Source organism: Wickerhamomyces anomalus (assembly GCF_001661255.1).
Source record: "Wickerhamomyces anomalus NRRL Y-366-8 unplaced genomic scaffold WICANscaffold_1, whole genome shotgun sequence".
NCBI lineage: Eukaryota > Fungi > Ascomycota > Saccharomycetes > Phaffomycetales > Wickerhamomycetaceae > Hansenula > Hansenula anomala.
Window position 1 is genome coordinate 842987 of NW_017567110.1, and position 23557 is coordinate 866543.

The 23557-nt window shown below is 35.9% G+C and overlaps 9 protein-coding genes and 1 non-coding gene across 10 annotated transcripts; all 10 read right to left on the reverse strand.

Moving 5' to 3' along the window:
- Positions 1–142: 142 nt before the first annotated feature.
- Positions 143–1111, reverse strand: WICANDRAFT_76124 (uncharacterized protein; the record flags this gene model as incomplete). The annotated part of the gene is made up of 1 exon (XM_019184326.1): positions 143–1111. One exon carries the CDS (start codon positions 1109–1111, stop codon positions 143–145), a length of 969 nt encoding a protein of 322 aa, XP_019041150.1.
- Positions 1112–1811: 700 nt separating this feature from the next.
- On the reverse strand, positions 1812–3627 carry WHI3 (mRNA-binding protein WHI3; the record flags this gene model as incomplete). Its single annotated transcript, XM_019180365.1, has 1 exon — positions 1812–3627. One exon carries the CDS (start codon positions 3625–3627, stop codon positions 2053–2055), a length of 1575 nt encoding a protein of 524 aa, XP_019041151.1. The 3' UTR covers positions 1812–2052.
- Positions 3628–4815: 1188 nt separating this feature from the next.
- WICANDRAFT_t26 lies at positions 4816–4887 on the reverse strand. Its single transcript has one exon. It is a non-coding gene; the product is annotated as a tRNA-Glu (tRNA).
- A 364-nt stretch (positions 4888–5251) lies between these two features.
- On the reverse strand, positions 5252–7762 carry WICANDRAFT_86980 (uncharacterized protein). The gene is made up of 2 exons (XM_019186086.1): positions 5469–7762; positions 5252–5444 (listed from the first exon to the last, which is right to left on the reverse strand). Exons 1-2 carry the CDS (start codon positions 7364–7366, stop codon positions 5282–5284), a joined length of 2061 nt encoding a protein of 686 aa, XP_019041152.1. The 5' UTR covers positions 7367–7762; the 3' UTR covers positions 5252–5281.
- Positions 7763–7884: 122 nt separating this feature from the next.
- Positions 7885–10578, reverse strand: WICANDRAFT_60020 (uncharacterized protein; the record flags this gene model as incomplete). The annotated part of the gene is made up of 1 exon (XM_019182921.1): positions 7885–10578. The coding sequence occupies one exon, from the start codon at positions 10576–10578 to the stop codon at positions 7885–7887; it is 2694 nt and encodes an 897-aa protein (XP_019041153.1).
- A 266-nt stretch (positions 10579–10844) lies between these two features.
- WICANDRAFT_60021 (uncharacterized protein) lies at positions 10845–14726 on the reverse strand (the record flags this gene model as incomplete). Its single annotated transcript, XM_019182922.1, has 1 exon — positions 10845–14726. The coding sequence occupies one exon, from the start codon at positions 14724–14726 to the stop codon at positions 10845–10847; it is 3882 nt and encodes a 1293-aa protein (XP_019041154.1).
- Positions 14727–15049: 323 nt separating this feature from the next.
- WICANDRAFT_60022 (uncharacterized protein) lies at positions 15050–15706 on the reverse strand (the record flags this gene model as incomplete). The annotated part of the gene is made up of 2 exons (XM_019182923.1): positions 15050–15613; positions 15665–15706. The coding sequence occupies 2 exons, from the start codon at positions 15704–15706 to the stop codon at positions 15050–15052; spliced, it is 606 nt and encodes a 201-aa protein (XP_019041155.1).
- Positions 15706–16686, reverse strand: RRS1 (ribosome biogenesis protein RRS1; the record flags this gene model as incomplete). Its single annotated transcript, XM_019184035.1, has 2 exons — positions 15706–16611; positions 16667–16686. 2 exons carry the CDS (start codon positions 16684–16686, stop codon positions 16026–16028), a joined length of 606 nt encoding a protein of 201 aa, XP_019041156.1. The 3' UTR covers positions 15706–16025.
- Positions 16687–16855: 169 nt separating this feature from the next.
- Positions 16856–18915, reverse strand: FUS2 (Fus2p). Its single transcript, XM_019186660.1, has one exon. The coding sequence runs from the start codon at positions 18827–18829 to the stop codon at positions 16865–16867; it is 1965 nt and encodes a 654-aa protein (XP_019041157.1). The 5' UTR covers positions 18830–18915; the 3' UTR covers positions 16856–16864.
- Positions 18916–18947: 32 nt separating this feature from the next.
- PEP5 (tethering complex subunit PEP5) lies at positions 18948–22041 on the reverse strand. Its single transcript, XM_019182529.1, has one exon. The coding sequence runs from the start codon at positions 22016–22018 to the stop codon at positions 19130–19132; it is 2889 nt and encodes a 962-aa protein (XP_019041158.1). The 5' UTR covers positions 22019–22041; the 3' UTR covers positions 18948–19129.
- Positions 22042–23557: the final 1516 nt, after the last annotated feature.

The window sequence follows — 23557 nt, forward strand, 5'->3', positions numbered from 1 at the left end:
TCCTTATCATTCTGTACCAAAACAGGTTCAGTCCAACATTTAGTAGGGAACTCAGAAGTTGGATAAAGTTCTGACAAGTAACTGCTTTCACTGTTTGAACACATTTCGTAGTTTGACTGTTTATACTGATCAAACTTCTTCTTCATGGTGTGTCCCTCATAATGCTTTCAATGAATTTCTGCATTTGCTCACTTTGAATACGAGATCTCATTAGGTTTCGAGCTGATACCCTCTTCAATAGGCCTTTATACCTTGTTCTATCAATTAATTCTTCTAATCTTTCAATGCTTATTTTAGGTGGAATAGGTCTCACATCCACTATTTCAATTGTTGAATCATCTGAATCATCGTCCTCAAAGCTCTGTTGCTCTATTTCATTGTCTATAGGCTCTTCAATGCCATTTGCCGCAACATGGTCATCTGTTGTGCTTTCTTCATTTTCATTATTTGAATCTTCCCCTTGATGGTCTTGCTCCAAGCCATCACCGGGCACCCCATTTTTTTGGGCCGCTTTCATTGACTCTTTATCCTCTATAGCATTATTTGGTGTTATCTCAGGCTCTGAATCTGGTACGAAATCATTATAGCTATTTCCAAAATCAAAAACTCCAAAATCATCATCTTCGGCAAAGTCAAGAGGGACAGTCTGGGGAACTTCTGATTGTGAATGCTGTAAAGCACCTTGGCTGCTTTTGAGTGGATCTGTAGTTGAGGACGGCAATTCATTGTATTTTTGTGAGTTTGACTCCCTGTTTTGTAACGTGCTTTCGTGGTCTGAAGGTTCTGTAGCTGAAGAGGTCAAAGGCGGTGTTTCTTCATCATCTTCATCTTCTTCGTCATCGTCGTCGTCATCACTTGAGCTCAGGTATATTGGATCTTCCTCGGTGAGTCCTTCGGTACCACCATCCACAAATGTTTCTTGATTTGAAGTATTAGGGTCTGGCCGCAGTAGTAACTCCATATCATCAGCATCGTCTTCTTCGTTGGGAAAAATTAATCTCGGACTTTCAACCTTTACTTTCAAGCTATCATATTTGTTGTATGACGTTACTCTTCTCTTCTTCAAAGCTGGTGAGCCCTCGGTGATCCATGTCGCTTTTCTCTTAGCCATTATGATATACCCAGCTCACTCTTCTGGAAACTTCTCACGCTTCGACCACCAATCGAGGATGAGCAATATGGTCTTTCAGCGAATCTGAATCTCCAAACCAAATTTGAAATTGTCTTAAATGAAGCTGATGCACAAGCTGTATTCAACGTTAATAATTCTCCTAATTTGGGTACATCTCATTCTTTATTTCCTTTGTTTACGTACTAATTTTTTTGTGTGGCCGGTTTTTTTTTCAACACAATTTCGCGAATTTCTCCGAAGACGTTTTGTAGAGGCTCGTAGCTACCAAAATCTGTCTACAAATATAATATACTTACAAACAAAATGAGTTATACTAATTAATAAAAGTCCCAATCTTAAAGTTCTGTTTTCAATTATATATTAAAGAACTTTTTGAAATGAACTAGAATGTGGCAATAATGAAAAATATTGATAAAATACCTGGTAAAAAAATGAGCTGGTCAATTAGAATGTTGAATTAAAAGTAATACAAAAAGCTCTGTGGATAAATAAGTTACTATAGCACAAGGTTAAAAATATATTGAAAATGATGCGTCCCGTCTAGTTGAATAAAAGCAAATGATAAAAAAATTCAAAGAAAAACGCCTGTAAACTGAAACATAAAACAATGCATGAGTGTTCAATTCCATTCACTGGATTGTGTAAATTTTTGGATAGTACCCTTCCTGGCTAACTTTAGAGCTAACAATCGAATGACAATGGTGATAATGATGATATAATGATGATAATAATGACAGTGAAACAATGAATGGAATGGCATGTTAAAAAAATTGAAGGCCAATGCTGAAAGATCTTTGCAAAATTCATAACACAAAAATAATTAAAAAAAGAAAGAAAAGACATAAAAAAAACTTTTATAGATGAATAAAGAATGATAAAAAAACAGAATCAGCATTTCAGCCACTGGTAGTCTCATAGAATCAACCTTTGAAACCTTGATATGCAAAACTGCTACTTCTTCTTTGTCCAGGGCCTCTAACACCTAATGGATTCTTGGAGAATGACAATCTAATACCACCTTTACCTGGAATACCGCCCGGTCTTGGTAATGTTCTTCCATATAACTCAGCTAAAGCTCTAGTAGCATGCGCAACGTCCTCAAATTCGACAAAACACATTGGTCCATGAGAATGACTTGAAGGACCAGAATTTGGTTGCGAAGTTCCGTTTAACGGTTGAGTTTTAGTTCTGAATGACAATCTTCTAAATCCTCTTTGTGGGGAAAACAATTGACGAAGTTCTGCCTCTGTTGCATCTGGTGGTAAATTTCCAACGTAAAGTGTATTACATGGTGGATTCTGATCAGCTGGATTAGCTGGTGGTGGTACTCTAGCCAATAATGACAAGTCAACTTGAGAAGACTGTTGGGAATTACTCAATGTTGGTGGCTGAGATGCAGATGATGGAGCCTGAGGTCCTCCCATTTGTGATGGTAGTTGCTGCGACTGGGGAGCTGGGGCAGAAGCTGGCGGGATTGGCATAGATGATTGACCTAAACCTTGTGGTAATTGTTGAGGTTGTTGTGGATTTTGTTGTTGCTGTTGACTCAAAGAGAGTTGGGTCGGTATTTGTGATGCTGACAACTGACTTGTTAATAATGGTGATTGAGAATTAAAGAACGCAGAATTCTGTCTTCTTCTATCCCATTCAATACTTGGAGTTTGAGGTGTTGAGTTTGCAAACTGAGGATTTGCTTGACCAATAGAAGTTGAAACAGGCAGTTGAGCAGAGCTTTGGGATGTGTGAGGCTGCTGCTGTTGTTGTTGTTGTTGTTGTTGTGAAACTGGTTGTTGATGCCATGGATCTCTGACTAGTTGTTCATATTCTCTTGCATCTTGTTGGGATTCCATCAAAAGTAAAGACTTCCCTAACCCATTTGTACCTGTAGCCGATTCAGGAACTGCTTCAGGAATTGTATCATTACTAAATGGATCACTGAATAGAAATCTTGATCTTTGATTTCCTATACTTGGTCTTTTGGCTGATGATCCAAGATTCAATCCCATCTGGTAATTTTCATCGACAACTTCAGTTTTCAAAAACGTAGGGTATGAAGGTCCGAAAATTTGACTTGATTCCAAAACTTGTGAGTACTTTGATGCTGCTGATAATGACTTAAATTTGGCAAATAAAACTGGTAAGTTACTGGAATCCATGATTAAATCAACACCAATAAAATCCTTGGCTAATGCAAAAATACAATATGACTCTCTCAATGAGATATCTGAAGGAAGGTTTTTGATTTTTAGTGTGTAAATCTGTTGCTGTATGTTCTCTTGTTCTTGAGCTTGGCCCAAGTTCAAATTGTTCAAATTGCTGGTTAGGTTTATTGGTGAGCTTTGTAACGAGCTCTTTCTCCCATTTTCATTCAATCCACCTGATGGAGCAAAATTTATAGCAGAATTGTTGGGCGATGTTCTGCTTGTATTGACTGCTAGTGGGTTTGGGGGTTGAGTCTGCTGTTGGTGAGGTTGCATGTTTGCTTGAGTTGTCATAATGAAACAAATTGATGAGAGCTTAGTTGAAGGCTGTGTGACTAATGGAACTTGTTATTAATGATAGAGTTGATGTGTTCTTGTTGCTTTCCTTTCCCTTTGCTATACAAGGAAAAATAATATTGATGCAAAACTTCTTGTAAAAGAATCTTCTTCTGGAAAAAAAATTAATTATAGTACAATTGTAACTGAATGCTTTTGAGAGCCTGCTCAAGTAGTTCTAACTATCTTCTTTTGACAATTGACTGGCGTTGAAATCCACAGCTTCACAGAATACCGGAAATGTAATTCTTAAATGCACTATCTTTTTAAAATTTACGACAATTCAAACTGAAATTCTTGAAACGACTGCCTGATAAACAAGATAGTAACTAGCACCTTTTTACTTGGTAATCTATCTTCTTAACAATCTGAGATAGAATAATATTGAAAAACTGAATGTGTTCTGGGTATTTGAGAATATTTCACTGATTTTTGCAACTGAACGCCACGCGTAAAACCTGTCGTTTTATAACCAAATCCTGACACGGATAATAAGCTCACTTAACGGTTGAAATCCAATGATACTGATGATGCTTTTTGGTAGCTTGGTTTAATGGTAGCTGATACCAGTTCAAGTTTTGGGTAAAATGTTGTTTTGGTGCCAAACTGTTGTTGTATAAACGTATTCACCTCTATCTGGTTATTGTTGTTATCCCAATTTTTTAATTAAGGAGATTTTCAAATCGTTGTCATGGAAGCATCGAGTATTGCGGCGGGTAACCGCGGATAAAAGCCCCAAATATGCATGCCATTTCACCAAAGGGCGTTTGAAACGCTTTAAAAAAGCAAAAAAAGCTATTAATCTCATTAAAACTATGTCATCTTACTATATATAAATTTTAAACTCTTTATCGTCTCCATAGCTCATGTTTACTAGCAAAATTGATGAGTTTCAGCACATGCCTAATCGGGAAGGTCTCCAGCCGTTTTTTTTTTCGCAAAACGCAGCACCCGGACACCACTGCGAAAATGGTCAGGACTTTGGGCCCAAAACGAAATCCAGAATTACACGATTTTTTTTGGAAAAATCACACCCAGTAAGTGTTATCCCTGTAAACAGAACAAAAAAACAAAAATCTATGCTAAACATAACACTTATTTTACTATGGGCATGTTTAATTGGCAAAAATTTAGCGAAAAAATAGCTTCCGATGCGGGGAGTCGAACCCCGGTCTGCTCGGTGAAAGCGAACCGTGCTAGCCGTTACACTACATCGGATTGTTCTTGTTTTGTTATTCTGGAGAAATAACCACTCATACTTTTCGGCATCACGTGACTGTATTTTTATTTAAAGTTACATAGAACTTGAAGAGGCTTTAAGACTCCTTTTGTGTGTTAGAAATATTGCGCTCTATATAGATTTGGTTTGCTTTTTAAGGCAATCGTTCTCCAAGTAATCTTTAGTTTGATTCTAATTGGTTTTGGGTCGTTCATAAGTAAGTATTACATGGTCGACAAACAACATGAGCACAAGAGTCTGTTAACGGTAGATTGACTCCTGAAATAATATTGACAGCAGTATATAAGTTATGTATAAGTGAAGCTACTAGTTTATTGTTGATAATGGATAATTTTACTTACCAATAATTGAAATGTCAAATTTTTGTGGTAACTAAACAATAGATGCTGTATCTGGCACCTGATGTATTTGGCTTGCTTCTTCATTATCCAACAACATCATTACTTCATCAATAGAGTTATAAAATTTCCCATCAGTGAGATCAGAAATACCAGAGTTCTTAATTCTTTTCCTTATACCATGCTTTGTAGGGACCCTTATCAAGTAAACATGAATAGACTTCTTTTTGTAAGCTTCCAGAATCTCATAAAAGATTTGAGCAGCTGAGGAATCAAAATAAGTCATTCCATTAAGATCAAAAAGAATGTGTTTATTCATAGAGTCTTCCCTTGTTCTTGGAGCAGCTGGATGTGTCTTTGCTGAACCATATCTTTCCAATCTCATCAGACGAAGCTTCAAATCAGAAGCATTCGAGAATGTCAAAGGTTCAGCTATCTTCACAATCATACAACCTTCAATTTCTTCCAAAAATTCACCTTGATCTTCAGGTAAAGGCTCATCCGCATTCAAAAAGGTGTTGGTATTTGGTAATCTCCCTAGAATCTGGATACCTGATTTAGTGGAATTTTTGATAACTCTGATCACTGAATAGCCAACTCCTAATGCAATACCAGCTTCAACTGAATAGAGTAAAGTAGCTGTAATTGTGATACAGAAAGTTATAAGTTCACTATAGCCTTTTGCTCTGATATGAAATCTCAAATCGGCAGGGGTTTCATCTAATAGTTTCAAACCAACGATAGTTGTGATGACTGATAACACGCATTGAGGCAAATAGTAGATATAATCTAAAAGGAAAAATATTGTAATTAATGTGACTGATCCCATTATCAGCCCAGACATTGTTGTTTGTGCCCCACTAATTGCATTGATTCTTGATCTACCATAACCACCAAAAGCTGGAAGTGCTCCTATTATTCCACCACATAAGTTTATAGACCCTAAAGCAACTAGCTCCCTGTTGGATGAAATTGGTAGGTCATAGGCAGAACCTAATGATTTAGAAGCTGTAGTGGATTCAAAGAACCCCAATGTTGCAGCTAAAAAGCCAGACGACATTAAAGAATGGTATAAGGGCATAGTTTCTTTTGATATTGGAAATTTATAACTAAACCCCTTTGTTTTGATTTTCCCAACAACTGCAACACCTAAAGATTTCCAGTCATAGACTGCTGATAATATAGTTGATGAAACAACAACAATCAAAATCTCTGGTAGGAAAACCCAACGGTTATAACCTTTCTTAATCAGTTTTCCCTTTATATGCTGTGTAACTTGAATTAAAACAAATGAAACAAAACTAATAATAGCTGTTGGCCTGTGGCTTCTATTGATGGTTTCAATAATGAAGATGAATTTTCTAACAGGCGAATGGAAATGGGCAGGAATATCTTTGATCAAATTCAGCCCCAACTCATCATACAAAGAGTTGATAATCATAACAATACCAACAGCAGAAATAAAGCCTCTCAATAGAGCTCTTGAAAGCACATTATCCAAAAATCCAAATCTACAAAGACCAGCACCTAATAGATAAAACCCACCGATACAAGATAAAACACTTACCAAATCGACAGGGTCAACATGCTTATCATGAGACATCAATGGTTCAACAGCTTGTCCAACGACTAAAGAAATTGCACCTTCAGGACCAACAATCATTTGGGGAACTGACCCGAACACAGCATAGATTATTGGTGGGATAGCTAATGAATATAGTCCACACAATGCAGGAACATGTGCAATGGCTGTAGCGTATGATAAGGCCAATGGTATCTGGAATGATGCTAGAGAAAGACCAGCAACTAAATCCCCAAAAAATTTGTTGAGATTATAACTTGGTAGCCATGAATAGCAAGGAAGATAGTATGGAACTCTTTGTGACCATTTCAAATGTTCTGATTCACTGCTTGGTCTAACGCTCTCTTCTGAATTGACGGAGGAAGGCTTGTGTAATCTTTGAGGACTGAAGGATCTTGGTGCTCCACTTGGTGATTCTGAGTATCTCAGATTTGAAACTCTAGTTCTTGGGCGACGTGGTGATGGTAGACTTTCGTAGTTGGAGTGTTGCGATGAACCACTCTGTTTATTGAGTAGTGATGATGATTCGCTCGGCATGTTTGTGAAGACGTTTCAGCTCAAAGGCATTCCGTAGTAGTTGGATATAAGAGATGAAGTGATGAATATGAAATGCAACTTGTAAGATTAGTGTGCTCTGCGATGTTGAGGATTAAACTAGTTTCTGTTATCTCCAACTTATCAATAACCAATTTCGTAAACAGCAATAGAAAGCTTGATAGTGAATGGATCAAACCAAAACCTTTTGAAATTGAGTAAGCTATAAATGAATCTTGAAGCGATTCTTGGTTGCAAACTCTTTGAAACCTTGAATTGTACTAAAATCTGCTTTTCGACGATGAAATTGTCATGAAGCAAGGAATTTACAGCTATCGGAAATAAAATTGAACACGGTCTGGCCCCGGCGAAAGCCAATAAAAGATTTACTATTTACAATCAGTAACTAAACTTTTAAAATCAATTGAAGATACAAAACTCCTAAATATCCATGGTAGAGTAAACGAAATAAAAAAAATTGTGGTTCGTAAATACATTATAACTCGTTTGTGTTCTCCTCTCTAAAGAAGGGCTTTAATTGCAGCTTTCAACGCAGCCGCCTTCTGTTGATGTTGTTCATCCTTCATTTTGTTCAAAGCTTTTTCGGAATATGAATTCAAATGGTGTTCAAACGTCTTTATCAACTTTTTGCTCTCTTTGCTATTCAGATCATTACTGACCCATTTATTTATAACTTGATCAATATCATTTTTCAAAACTCCAGTCTTCTCTGCTTGTGATAGGTCTAAATTACCAGCTCTTTCATTGAGCCAATTCCATAACAAAACCTCCTCGCCTTTGAATAAAACATTTTCTGTACTCTTATCAATCTCACTCAGAACACCGAATGAAAAAGTCTTCTCTGGAACTGATCTAATCGACCTTAGAATACCAACTTGTAAGAGCAAAATACCAGATAAAAGAGCCAAAACTGCAATATTGAAAGCTGAAAATTCAGGAATAAAAGAATCTGGTGTACTTGGGGTGACTTTTGCTGAAGATAGACTTTTAGCATCAATATCAGCTCTTTTAGCATCGGCCAGTGGTTCAATATTATTTTCAATTTTGATCTCTTCTTCAGTTGCAAAAGTGTTATCATCAACAATCTTTTTCACTAATGGGATCAACTGCTTTGTAGCTTCTTCCTGACCACTCAGACAGCTCTTATCAATCATACTTTTAACCCAACTTTTACCAGTCCAATCCACTTTAAAAGAAATGACAAGGTTTGTAGTGTTTTCAGGTCCCCACGTCATAACATACCTGGTCTTCACACTGAAAGCATTACCACTAGGAACATCAGGGGTTTTGGTCGTTGATAAAACGTTGGTGCACCCGTCATAATCTAACGACACAATTGCTTCTTGTACATAACACTTTGTAGATTTGGGACCAATTGAATAATTAAGAGCTTTTGTATAATTATAATTTCTCTCCTTTTTACCTTCATCATTCCTTTCATAATCAGAAAATTTAGAGAAATTACTTCCACCTTGAGATCCCAAAAACTGAAGTGTTAAATCATTATTTGGACCGAATAAAATCTCAAACAACAAACCTGGAGGGCATTTTATATTTTCCTCTGCCAAAATAACTTCTTGCATAGCAGTGTAATCAATTCCAGAACTAGTTGATTGATGGCCATCTGGACCGGTATAAGCATAAACAGATGTGTTTTTAGCTTTATAAACAACTTGTTGGGAGGAGGATACCACTTTCCCAGCTTCGGAGACTTTGCCACTTCCAGAATACTCAGAATTAGAGCTTTCATCACTATCATCTTCTTCGTCGTCGTCATCATCATCATCATCATCGTCGTAAAATTCATCACTTCCAGAAGTGTTCCTTCTATTGGTTCTAGTATCACCATCTATTGAAAGCAGTGCCTTTTGGTATTCATCAGCATCATATTTCTCTGTACCTAAATTCAAATCCTTGGAAACTAATGCTTCACCTTCAGTGCTTTGGAATGAATTTGTATTTACCTGAGATAAGTTGTTCGCTTGGTCATCTGAAGCCTCCCAGACCTCAGTTAGTAAGTTATAAGTCGAATCTCTGGACAAAAAACTTGCAAAATAATGCTTATTCCCATTATTCAGGTTGATAGCAATACCATTTGGGAACAGACCAGCAGTAGCAGTTTTTTCAAACTTTGAAATATCAGCATAGGGTATAACCAAATTTGTCACCCATCCCAGAAGGTTTGAATTAAAGCAAATATTCTTCTCTGTAACATATAGTCTCCCCTGCAATAAAATTTCTCTGCTAAGTGCACAACTAAAATCGTCCAACAGTCTTTCGTCTGCTGGAATTGATTTGAACAATTTATGGAAATCATTATTTCTGGTTATAGTTGCATATCTATAGCTTGTATCCTTGAACTTCTCATCCACATAATTACTCGTATCGAATGTCTCACTCTTTGGGCTAGTTTCCTCTGTTATTGATTTGTCTTCAACCAATGGAGATTTTGGAATATCAATTGAGCTTGCACTGGTATTCCTTCTTTTGGACCTCTTATCTCTTCTATAGCTAAGCATACTTGGAGAAGTTGTTGAATCTTTTGCTGACCCACCATGACTATTAGTTCTAGAATGAGAATCCATCGTAACTGTCACAACACCATTTTCATCAATGGAGTTCATAGAGGTTGAAGGTTTACCATCTTTACCTTTGTTGAAAGATAAAGTTGATATCATGTTGTTGAAAAAATTGCTGCCTTGAACTGGTGTGCTTGGTGGTGATTGATTTTGTATCATTGCCAAATCTGTTGCTGTATCATTAATACTTGAGGTACTGCTATTATCAGCTGGTAATGACTCCACATCGTGCTTGGTGGTGTGAGGATCAGCTGGTGCAGACTTGGCTAAGTTATTCTGAGATGTAGTTGTTGAGTTTCTGTGTCTAGGTAAAAGGGCAGGTTGTGGAGCTGACATGGCACTTGGTTTAGGAGGTGAGGATCCAGCTTTCGTAGAGTCGTTCCCTGTTGAATCACGACGCAGCGCTATTGGAGACTCCAGCTTGATTTCCTTAGGTTGTTCAGTCACTATTTTCAACTTTTCCCTATCCTTTCCGTTTGGTTTCCCATTACCTTGAGCACCTCCAGCAACTTCACTATCAACTTTGTCACCATTTGTGGAGCTCAAAGGGGGCAATGGTAGGCTCTCCAAGGAGGACGGGTAGGAATAGGACCATGCGTCATCCATGGTATCCATCTTTTTTCAGTTCAGTTTAGCTTGGAATTGAGGTCAACTATTGAGAATTGAATAGTTGTGATGACTTTTGCTGATTTTAAATAAATGTTTTCAGACAGAAATTGGTTCAAACTCGTACACGCTAAAAAATTTGGGGTCTCCGGAAATACTTGTATAATTCCGGCCACCAACTCGTTTTGAACGGAATCATCTCAAACGTTGAGAAATACTACAAATTTCAAGAAAAGAATAGTTTGATAATGAACTTCCATTAAAATCTTGCTCTATTAACGTCCATTTCGACCCTCCACGGCTAGTCTGGCTAGTCTCTCGGTTGCAATGCTTTTCGCGATTCTCTCCCTTTCTTTTAAACGTCTTGCGACAAATTCCTTCTGATCTTTAGCTAGCAAGACTCTCAGTATAATATCCTCAGTAGAAATTTGGAAATGACCTGTATCTTGATCTGAATCTTTAATGGCTTTTTTCACTTCTTCTCTTCTTTTTGCTGAACCATATGCTAGAATAGTTTTGCTTCTAGCTATGGTATTTGATCTTTTTTTAATATTTGAACCAGAATCATCACCTAAAAAGTTCTTCTCTCTGATTGATTTCAGTACGATTGGTGTAAGTCTGTCCACTTCTGATTTCAAAAAGACAACATCTCTGTCATAATACACTGGAATCAATAACAGCCCCTGATAGCTTTCATTTTTCAACTGTTCAAGAGGAGGCCCAGCACCATCATTATGGAAAAAATCATAACATAAAGCATTTAGCCAAACAAAAATTGTATCAACCTCATTATGTGACAGGGCCCTTCCAAAACCAGGGATGTTAACACTATTGGTAACGTTTGCAACAGCATTCGAAAATGAATTTTGCCATGTAGCACTTGATTTTGCCAAAATATTTGTGTTTTTAACACTGGCAAGCGCAGGTAATAGCAAATTATCGGCACTTGTTAAAACAATTTTCCAAGCTTGGACCATGACTTTTAAAAGAATATCATTATTCAACACAGTAGCTAAAACTTGAAGATTCAAATTCAAGTAATCAAAAAGTGGCACTATAGCATCATACGACTCATCATTTGTAGGTTTTCTTGCACCATTACTACCACATATTGACTTCAATGTAGCTCTAGAGAAGGAATAAGTAATAAACTTTGAAAACTTGTCCACAATCAATGCATATGCTCTCTCCATTGTACGATTCAATGATCTATGTGCCCTACCAATACTAAAAATGGCATCATTCTTTTCACTCTCCAATGAAACTTCAAAAGATATTGAGCCTTGAATATCTAAATCACGTGTAATTTCTTCAGGTATACCATCAGTTCTAAATTTCTTAGGATCCAATTGAACAAGAGCTCTTCCACATAAATCATGGGAGCCAAATTTTGAACTATGATCCCATACAGTGGCTGATATGACTTTTAAATTATCACTAGTAGTTTCAACTTCAAATTCTTCATTCCATACCGGGTTTAATGATTTAGGAACAATTTTTGTCTTACCAATCTCTTTTTTCAAATGTCCATCAATAAGCACGACAGATGAGCTTGAAAACCCATCACTTCCACAAGGCTTAATATTTTCAGCATTTTTGACCCTGATGGTGAACAAATTGCTCAATGGTTTATTAGCATCTGGTCTGATATTTTTCACTTTTGATGAAATACTTTCAGGATCAACTTGTGCTTCCAAAGCAGTCAACATCTTCAACATTTCTGATAAATTATTCAAAACGACACAAGTTTGGCTTTGGAAATTGAAAGGCTCTGGGGCTTCAATTTTTGATGACGCATTAGAAACAGCAGCTTTCATTTCATTAAAGATCCACGCGCCACTTTTCCTATTTTGCTCTTTTGTAGCAGCGCTTGGTGCATTTAGTTGTTCTTCGCTCAAATCACCGATAATCATATTCATCATTCTTGCAGAGTAGTAAACTAATGCATCTGAAGCTGCTTTTAACAATTTGGTGTAAATTTCGGCTAAATGAACTTCATTTTGCCATCCGTAGCTTTTGAACATCGTGAACGTTTCATTGATCATCTTGAAAATATCCAACACAGATGAACTATACCCGCTACCATTATTCAAATCTAATGGTTCAAAAGCGTCGTGTTGGATTGCCTCTTGAACAACTGGTAGCATTTTTCTGGCACTCATTGAACACAATTCATCTAAATATTTGAAGAAGAATTTTTCCAGGTTCAAGGTGAATTTGGCATTCTTTGGTGCAACTTGACTATAGATGTCTCTTAAATATTTCAACTCTTGATATGTTTCTAAAGCATCAGCATAATTTACAGATTTCCCGCTCTTAACAGAATAATGCTCAATGTGGGCCAACATATTGGAAACATCTTCTGAAAACAATTTGATAAATAAATAAGCAGCTTCATTGGCAATATAGATCTCATCAAGCAGTGGCTTGGGGAATTTCTTCTGTAGTAGCTGAGTTTGTTTATAAATACCTTCTGATGCCTCTTTAACATGGACTAAATCAAGACTGCTATCTGTGGGTATTATTTTCAAAATATCAATATATTTTTGTTCAGTGGTTGATAACAAAGTATTTTTCAACCTTTTCATCCACTTTTGAGGAAGACCAGACTTGAGAATTACTTCATATAAAGGGTCAGGCTCAATATATGTATAAAAGACCCTCAGTATTGGTGTAAGTTTTGGTGCTTTTTGTCCATATATTGCTGTTAGTAAAGATCTTACTGATGCCATAACTTGGATATAAGTGTTGGAGAGGTTGGTTATCCATAGCTTCTTATCTGGTTTCGACCAATTCCTTGCATCTGAATCACCCAAAAGTCTGGAAAATGCACCAAATAAATATTCAGTAGTTTCGGCGTTTAATTCATTCTCGGTGGACTTCAATATGGATAAATGAGAAGCCTGGTATAACAGACAAGCCTGTGATATTGGGTTTATCCTCCAGTATAAACAGCATTTCTCCACGATGTCCTTAGTAGCGTTTGATATGATGGTCTCTTCTGAATTTTGATGATGTTCATACTCTAAAACACGTGCCAGTAGCTCAACTAATGCATCTCTTGTATCAATTGGAATGAATGTGAAGTCATTTGATGAGACCTTTGTTTTATGGGCTTCCACTAATGGTATACTTTCAATCAGTGTTCTTAGTTCTTTATCCTCTGTTTTCTTCCATGCAAAATATCCATCATGTGAATCAAAACTATCTGGGTTGAACACATCTTCGTTAGACTTTAATAACGATAGACGTTTGTTTAGATCAGCATATAGATAAGGTTCTGTTGCAATTTCTTTTAATCGAATTATATCTTGTTGTAGTTTGACATCATCAACACTAAATAACGATCCAAGAATTTGAGCACTTGAAATCTCAGACAATCTATATGACGGTTTCAAATAGGTAACTCCAGCTTCAGATCCTCTTGAATCAGTAGGTTTCAAATGATTAGATGGCTTTAATGAATTCCTATAATCTTCCAATTTCCTTATAGATACTTCACCATTCTTTTGAGTTCTCAAAATTCCAATCAATATATTAACAAACACGCCTGTCTGGTGATAAACGTCATTCTTTAGATCAGTTTTCCCTGTGTATAATTGAATTTCTTTAGTGGCCAGTCGCACAAATACCACTGTCAACTCTTCTGCTTTTTCAATTCTTCCAGATTTGGGGTCTAATAACTCATTGTATAGGTGAAGCAAGCAACGTTTTGATAATGGATCTTTTACAGATGTATCTTTTCCCACTGCAATTCTACCCAGTTGCTTTTTCAAAGCAGGTATTGTGTCCTTCGGGAGTAGTTCTGGGTCAGACTCGCCTTTATTATGAAACCAGGAGTGTTTATTTGGTGAACGGTCTCTCTTTGCTGGTGTTGGTGTTGATGATCTGGCCGAGCTGGCTGGTGAAGGAGATGTTCTTCCCTGTGAACTTGGAGGTCTTGTGGGTATTTTGAATCTGGGTTCATTTTTATACTCCAGTAAAATTACTTTCAAAACAGCTTCATAAACAGCGTGTGGGTCAGAATCATATTGTTTGGGCTTCAAATGGTTCTCAAGTGTAAGTGTTGAGCCAATTGACAATGCTGAAGTATTCGAGCTGACACTAGTCACTCTCGCCCCAGTATTTTGAACCCTAGCTATGTCTTTTGATTGCATTACCCACGGTTCAGCAATAAATTACTAGCCAAAGTTCAGCTTTATGTTTTGAGCTTTCACAACTTCACGGAAAGGTAAATAAGACACTTATTTTTCTGATTTCAGCTTAGAATTGTAATTCCGCGGTCGGGCCACTCATTTCATAAGCACTGAAGATTTCACTACAAATTAGTTAATTTGAAACCAACTGTTCTAATTTTATTGAAGAATAAATATGTTCAAAATTAGCATGACATTAATAAAAAAGTATGGGAAATCCCGTCCAGATTATAGCCCGGGTTTATTCAATATAATACAAATTTGCAGCTATGATTTTAGTGCAATCATTCATCATCTTTGTAAAGATGCTGGCTCAATACTTTGTTCAATTGGAACATTGTAACTTTCTTACCAAATATTTCCTTCATTCTATCATCACAAATAATCTCTCTTCTGTCATTCGGATTTTGCAACTCCTTCTCTTTGACATAGTCCCACACCCTTTTAACTACTTGAGTTCTAGGTAATCTAGTCTCACCCAAAAGCTCTGATAATTTTGGGCTCAAATTCAACTCTAGTGATGAAAGGGAATTACCAGATGGACTGACTGTTCTGCGTTTCTTCGCTGGTTTTGCAGCGAGTTTATTCTTGCTACTCGTTCTTTTAGTCCTTGTGGCATCTTCTGGTTCATTTTGCAACTTGGCTGCTAGTATGGCATCTTTCTCTTCTATTTCCTTTTGTCTTCTTTTTTGTTCCTCTCTTTCTCCCATCAAATTGTGGTAGCGCTCAAGTATTAAATCACTAACCAGCTTTTTATTCTCGTCAAACTTCACCACAAACAACTCCTGTAAAGCATTTCTTATTCTCTTTACAGAGACTTGTTCTAGATCGGACACACTAAGTATGGCCTTGGATTAGGTTAACACAATTAGCTCCTCGAATTCAAGTAAAATACATACGTCAATTGTTGGGATATACTTTTCACCGTCAAAACCACTCATTATTTCTACCACTAATATTTCTAGAAATCAAATTCGTTTCACAATCCACAGACGACTCAATTGGATTCAATAGATAGTCAAGTTCGAAGCCCACAAGTGTACTAAATAACTGTATTTTGGTGTATCTCCAATTTTCGAGCCAGGAACAAAATTTTGACGATCATACCTTCGCGAATGTGTTTTGCTTCTGTTTCAAGCTCAAATCTACACAATCAAACGGACAAACTAATAGATGAAACAAAACCCTTAATATTAAACTGTAATGCAAAATAAAATCATAATATACAAAATTTTCCAATTTCCGTGAAATAAAAACCCCTTAATCATTGTTTTTCAAGTTACGTTTCTGTTGAAGTTCATTCTTTTTAACTAATTGCTTTCTTTCAGCTCTACTCAAGGTTCTTGGATCAATCAATTCATCTGCAGTGCCTTTGACTTTATCATCCACTTCAACCAACCATTGGTTGTCAAGATCTTTGTTTTTACCTTTGTAACCCCATTTTGGAACCCATTCACCAGTAGCTTCATCGTAAACCATCTTACCGGATTTTTCTTTGGCTTGAATACCTTTTCTAGCAGCAAATTGTTCCCATTTGGTTGGCTCTTTAGCCTTAGGAATTGGTTTTTCTCTTGGTAATTCTGTGGTTGGTTGTGGTAATTGAACTAAAGTTATACTTGATGATTGACCATTTGATCCAGCACTTTCAGTTGTGGTCTTCATTGGTAATGAAAGTATTTGATTTATCAAAAGTTGTGCATTATCTCTAGAAATTGATTTGATGTATTCTTCACGGTCAGGATTGTTGGTTGATAGTTGTTGACTATCTAAAGCATTTGAATCAAAAACAGTTAAGTTACCAAGGTCATAAGTGACTGGGATAGGTTTTTCAACAGTGACAGGTTTGCTATAGTAGTTGTTAGCCCAAATTCTTGAATGAAACAACTATGATCAATACTTACTATTCTCTTTCTTCAGACATCTTTTGGTAATATAGATTAGTTGTTGATAGCTTTCTTATGGAGAGATGAGATGCCATATATTTTTTTTTATCACAGATGAGGATAAAATTTTTTTTTCTTTTAGGAAAAAGCGGTTCGGGCAGTCGCATAGTAAAAAACTACAAAAAGCCATTAACAATGTAGTCTTTCATTTGATACTCAAAATGTTCCAAATAGCCTTCTGATGACTCTACTTGGATAGATCCTTACCGTAGCATCCACATTCTTGTCCTTATACGCCGAATGCATTTTATTGGCTTCAAACTGGGAGGAAAACTCTTCCAACGCAAGTTTTGTATGGTGTTTTGAAATTGTGTGAAGCTCAATGATATCAAAGTTATTCCCCATAGTCCAAGAACCATCCTCCAAAGCTTCACCCATTTGACTGATGTGCTTTTCCCCAGCAAGTGATTTCAACCACTCAGTTATTGCTCTATGATATGAGAGTACAACATAATGAAGTAATGCATCGAGTTGACCAACCAATATTGGGACCTCATCAATTATCTGATTCTCTAAAACAATGTATTCTTGAGCATCTTTGTAAGAATGGTTACTGATTTTACCAGCCGTAGCACTTTTTAATTTGGTTTTTTCCTTGTTGATATAACTGATGTAAGCAGCTCTGTATGTACTATGTTTATTTACCTTATTTTTGACACTGTGACAATGCTCCAATGAAAGATCTAAAGCCTTCACAATGGTTTCTTTCACTTCCTGAACCACCAACATAGTTTTACCCCTTTGATCCTTAAGCTTCTCAGTATAGCTTGAGTAAATTGATCTTATAAAATGTTCATCAGTCTCATTATCTCCATATTCCATAAACTTTTCCCAACTTTCAGCAAATTGAATATGTTCATCCATGAATGATATCAGAGGGTTCAATGAGTACACTATCTCCTTTTTCAATGCTTGAACTTTAATATATCTTGATTTGAATTCTTTAACAATAGAAGCATATTCCCTTCTTGGGGTTGTTGAGAAAACTGTGCCAGTTTCTGTAGCAAGACTTTTGGTATCATTATCATCAATATTTCCATCTGCACTGCTAGGTGGAGTTAGGTTATTTATCCCATCAAGTAACTTTTCCACATGGGCTTTTGCATCACAAAGATGTTGAATAATTTCAAAAGAGACATCATCACAAGAAGTATCTAAAAGCTTATCAATAAGGAGAGTGTACTTGGAAAGTCTTTGAATTGGCTTTATCAACAATGACTCAAAATCCCAACAATTTGACTGGGATTTGGCAAGAAATGCACATTCATCTAACCATTTACTAACTTTTGGACCGCTGAAATTTGTACATCTTGTCAACTCCTGCATTTGGGTTCTGTGGTTTTTAAAATATGAAGTATAAACAATTTTGAACCTGTTCAAATAATTATCAAAAGTTTCACCAATGTCAAAGCGTTCAATTCTCGAGTTTCCAATCTGTTCCTTCAGTGAGTCTCCTTCCACAAAATCGCATTGCATGTGCTTCTTGATACCTTTCATTAAATCTCGTATCAAAAGCTTGCTCAAATCTATCACAGTATCTATATTTCCAAAAATGATAGCCTCTTCATTTTGACTCAATATATTTTTGTACTTTCTTGAATTGTGCAACAAGGATCTATAAACCGAATTTATTAGCAACAGGTCATTTTGATATTTCACTTCACTTTCAATCAGCTCTTCAAATGCTCTTCTGTACTTGGTTTCAGGGTAGCTTGTTGATATACCTTTATATTTAGGGCTATCACAATGAACATCATCCAACCCACTGGCAAAATTTTCATTTTTAATCGGTGAATCCACTTTCTTATTAGTTAAAGAATCCATTCGAGGTGGTAGAATAAGATCATCGACATTTCTTTTCCTATTGTTCTTCACTCTTTCCTGAATCTTACCAATAGCTTCACTGCCTTTCTCACCAGCTGTTGAGTACCATAACGAACCGGCGTATGGATTAGAAATTTGATAGAATTCAACTGGATTCCGTTTGGGGAACTCAAAATTTTGGTTCAAATTGTTTTTGTCAACCTCCTCGTGATCTGTATCGTTTGAGGATAAGATGGTGGAATACCATGATGAAGCATCAGACTCTGGAGAGCTAGGATAGTTGAGATTTTCCGTCATCAATTAGTTGTTAAAATGGGTATTTTGACCAAGGAGATATCCAGTGCCATCTTTATTTGTAGAGATAATCCATATTTATATGGAAAGGTGCCTGTTTTGTTTCTCTTCTGTCAAAGTGCTGGCATTTGTTTTCGATGAGTTCAGTTTTGTCGGAGGTTTGTTTCATGTCATAAAACAGCATTTTTTTTTGCGAAACTATAGAAATGATATCAACAGCTCTTTTTACGGTTAAATAAGAACATGCCTAAATTAGTATCTACATGGCTGGCTAGAACTTGAAAAAAAAACTCTTGAAACTTTTTATTCCTCGTTTGAAATGACATAATTAGCATGATCCATTGCACCTTTCCCAAAGAAATCAGTCACGACCTTGAATCTATTATCCGTATCCTCAAGAGTGGCATTAAACAAATCATTTCTTTCACCAATAATTCTTTGTCCTTCTCTGATATTACGAACTGTTTCCCTAGCTGGTGTACATTTTGGACACTTATCAACTTCTGCCAAACAGTGCTTATGGTACGAATGAGAGCACATAAAATGAACAGTCTCAGAATCAAGCTTATTTGAACATGAATCACACTTGTTAGGTTGTATGGTTTTTGGTGATGATTCAAGTTTGTGTATCTCTGTTTTCTTCTTATTTGCCTCCTGTCTGTATGAATCAATTAGCTTTTCATTTATTTCGATCTCTTTCTTTTCAGTTTCAACAAATTCGAGTATATAATCCTTGAGTAGTTCTATTGTAGCAATTTTGTTGACACTTAAAGCTTGGATTATTTCTAATGGCGACAAGATACGATCTTTTTTGATTTTATCCAAAACAAACTTGAATTTCTCTTCGCCAACTTTTTCAAATATATTTTCACTTGACGTGTAAAACATAAGAGCCAATGGATAAAGCTCTGGCTCATTATCTCCATATTTTTGTAACGTATCGATAGCACCTTCAACATCTCCTGAAGCAACGCATGATCTGAAAAGATCAATTTCAAACCCAGGTCCTTCTCTCGCAAGAATTTGGCCATCATTAAAGTCAAAAATATTTGAAATCAAAAGAATAGAAGTTGGATCAATCAACTTTGGATCAGATTTGGCCAGTTCAATAGCCTTTGTTTCCCATGCTTCCCTGTCTTCTTCTTTTTCTTCGTTTGTACCTAGTGTTAAATATAGCTCATACAAAGTGTTCAATATATCAGCTTTATCTTTTTCATTCCCTTCAAAAGCATCATATGTCACAGCACAAGCTTCCAAGAAAATAACAAACTCATTAGGTCTATTAACAAAAGATGGAAAAATAACTCTAGGTTTTGGAGGTTGGTATGTTGGTTCCGAACCATTCAGATCACCATTTTGCAAATCATCTTCAGAGCTAGAAGCTGTAATTGTACTAGCAGCAGTTGACATATAGTTAACAAATGCTTTATAACTTTGTAATAAAACAGGTGTATCTGTCTTCTCCTCACCCAGTAATGTATTTGAAGTTGAAGCCTCTGGTTTGTATTTTCCTGTAAATACATCAATTAGCAGGGCAGTGGTTGCATTTGGAATAGACTCAAGAAGAAGTCTAGCATACTCAACCAAAATTCTAAGTGTTTCATTGATTGGTAAAGTCTTGATATATTGAATAGCAGCAGGTGCATCACGTAAATCTCTTAGTAAAATATCAACAGCTAAAGAAGAATATCCTGAATTTTGTGCTAACTTGGATGCTTGTTGTAAAAACTTTGTTTCGCGGCAAAGTTCAACGACAACCTCAAGATCAAATTCAACTTTCACCAGCTCATTGGTTTCTTGGTCATATTTATCAATAAAGGAATTTAGCTTCTCGATATCTTTCAATTTGCAATATGTGCACAAAAGAAGTGTTACATGCTCCTTAGTACATAGCCCTTGTTTTAGCATTTCCTCCAAGAATCTAGCCAAATTGGAAACTTCCTTACTATCTTTGAACTTTTTGATGATTTCACTTGTTTTTCCTAATGACAACGTATCAATATACTGATCCATCGCTTCGGTTGTCTCATTTCTTGAATATAGATAATCACCAAACTTCCTCTTGATATCTAGCACCACTTGGTCATCAATGTTATTTTGGGCCAGTTCAATAGCAACTGGGTATAGATCACGCTTCACCACAATGTTCAGCTGCTCTTGTAGTTCTTTTTCATGAAATCTGTACAATATACCATCTGAAGATAACAAAAAAATATCATTCCATAGGGAAAAGATATCGCTCACAGTTGATGATATAGTATAACTGAAAGAAATCAATTTTTGCTCAATATTTGCAATGATGATTTTTGTAGGCTCAGAATAGCCATTCAAGACTAAACTTGAGCTGGTTGTGTTGTTGGTTGTAACAATAACAATGTACTTTCCAAACTTGTGAATCAGTCTCTTAGGGAGATCTAAAGCTATTGTGTATGAGGAGCCATTGGTGTCATAAAACACAATACCTTCAGTTCTACCAACAATCAATTGATCTCCATCAATATCAACTGTTCCTAAATCTGCACCTTTTGATTTTTCAAGCCATTTTTCAACTCTATTATTGTTCCCGCCTGTGGTTGGCACTGATAAAATCTTTGAAGTTGAAGTGATGTATAACAATGGGTCATAATTATTATTTGCCACTAGCTCTAGTCCAGTTATTGGGTCTTGTGATCTATAAGCAATAGTTTGACTGGAACCTCTGTCTCTTAGAATGTCACCTCGTACCAGCACGACGTTGCCGTTTGCGAAACCAAAGGCCAAAATGGAGAAGTTTGATGAGAATGTGAATGACGTTATTGGATAGGAATTGGAACCATTCTTGATATGCACTATAGAATGATAAGATGAATCATTGACTTTATCAGGTTGTTTTGTGATTATTTTTTCTATTGACCAAAGTTTTAATATTGATGGTTGTCCTTGTCTTTCGGCAACTGTTGTGAAGAAATTTGTTCCCTCTATGTACCGTATGAACGTTATACTCCATCCTTTTTCATATGCAGTAAATGATTTTATCAGCTTGAGATCCTTGTCAATGAATTTGATCACTGAATTGTTAGTTGATATTATTAAATAATCTGGAGTTGCACACGTAGCGGTCAAGCTAGGGTCTGAATACAGGGGGCTTTCGGAGCCAAGGTTTGGGTCTCTGATTGGAATTGCCTCAAAGAATTGGAACTGCCTCCAGGACATTTCGATAAAAAACGATTGGCTTTGTGGTGTTTGGTGAATGATATATGAAAGAATTGGTTTCTCTGTATCTATAAGTTATACTTGAACCTAAAGAGATCTCTCGAAAAAAACAAAATCGATATTGGCACGTGAAATGTGACAGCATGATTAAATAATTTGATTATTATAGAACCTGATCAAGCTGTACACCAATGACGCTTATATTACAAATGGTATAAGGAAACAAAATGGATGAGCCGTGTTTTTCTCACGAAGCTTTTGGATTTGATATTTTAACGTAATTAGCAATATGGCAGTACCTATTATTTATATAATATTGTGCATGACTAGGTGCTAGCTAGCTGGCGCATTATTAATCTTAATATATATAAAATTGAAAACATTAATATATAATATTAATATCGACTAGCGCCAAAGATATTATTGTTGTACCGCTTTATAATGATCATCTAGAGATCATAATAATATTATCAATTGATTGATATATATATTTTTTTTTTCAAGTTGATGTATAACTATAATAATTTGATGAACTTGGATATTGATCGAACTACCTGATCATGATATGATCGTCTATGACCGATTTATAATATTTAAACTAGGGGATATAAAATCCGAATAAAAACAGGTTAGAAATATGAACTAAAAAATTAAAATAAATATTAATGTTAATAATATTATATTTTTTTTTTTTAGTTGATGTATTTGATGAACTTGGATGAGGAATGCAATTACGCACGAACCGCTTGGATTGTAGGCTTCTCGCTATGTTGGAATTCAGGCTTCCTTATAATATCCTTCTCAGCCAACTGAGAAACCTATCCTCCACCACGGAACATTGTTAACAATTGTAAAATTTGCGGAAATTATAAGTACTAGACGTATAAGTAATTAAATTATATATTATAATTAATAATTAATAGTTTTTTTTTAATTTTAAGTAATTAATGTATTTGATGAACTTGGATGAGGAATGCAAATATTACGCACGAACCGCTTGGATTGTAGGCTTCTCACTTATTATATTCATTAATTATTTAATTTTAATTTAATTTTTTTCATATAATTGATATTTAACACTAGATCAGTACGTTCTTATATTTCAGCTGCAATTTATATATTAATCTTAATTTCCAATATAAATATTTATATACAATTATTACATATATTATATTTCAACTAGCTTTTTTTTTGTATACTAGCTGTGCCTGAGTGCAGCTGCTTAATATTTATTATATATTCGACATTAATTTTTATTAGCTTTCTGCCCATTTGGTCAGGCAGTTAGCATTTTATCATTATTTACCATCATCATGGGTTCAAACCTGAGCTCTGATTTTAGGGTGAGTTTTAGTGGGTATTCCTCAACAAGAGGCGAGTCCCACACTGTTCCGTGGTGGAGAATAGGTTTCTCAGTTGGCTGAGAAGGATATTATAAGGAAGCCTGAATTCCAACATAGCGAGAAGCTTACAATCCAAGCGGTTCGTGCATAATTGCATTCCTCATCCAAGTTCATCAAATACATCAAACTAAAAAAA

What these genes read in the sequence shown, in the direction of transcription:
- FUS2 (XM_019186660.1), bottom strand. Translation starts at nt 18,829, where the DNA reads ATGACGGAAAATCTCAACTATCCTAGCTCTCCAGAGTCTGATGCTTCA.
- WICANDRAFT_86980 (XM_019186086.1), bottom strand. Translation starts at nt 7,366, where the DNA reads ATGCCGAGCGAATCATCATCACTACTCAATAAACAGAGTGGTTCATCG. An exon ending in CTGGAAGCTTACAAAAAGAA is followed by an intron (nt 5,445 to 5,468) that starts GTCTATTCATGT and finishes TTACTTGATAAG; the next exon opens with GGTCCCTACAAAGCATGGTA.
- PEP5 (XM_019182529.1), bottom strand. Translation starts at nt 22,018, where the DNA reads ATGTCCTGGAGGCAGTTCCAATTCTTTGAGGCAATTCCAATCAGAGAC.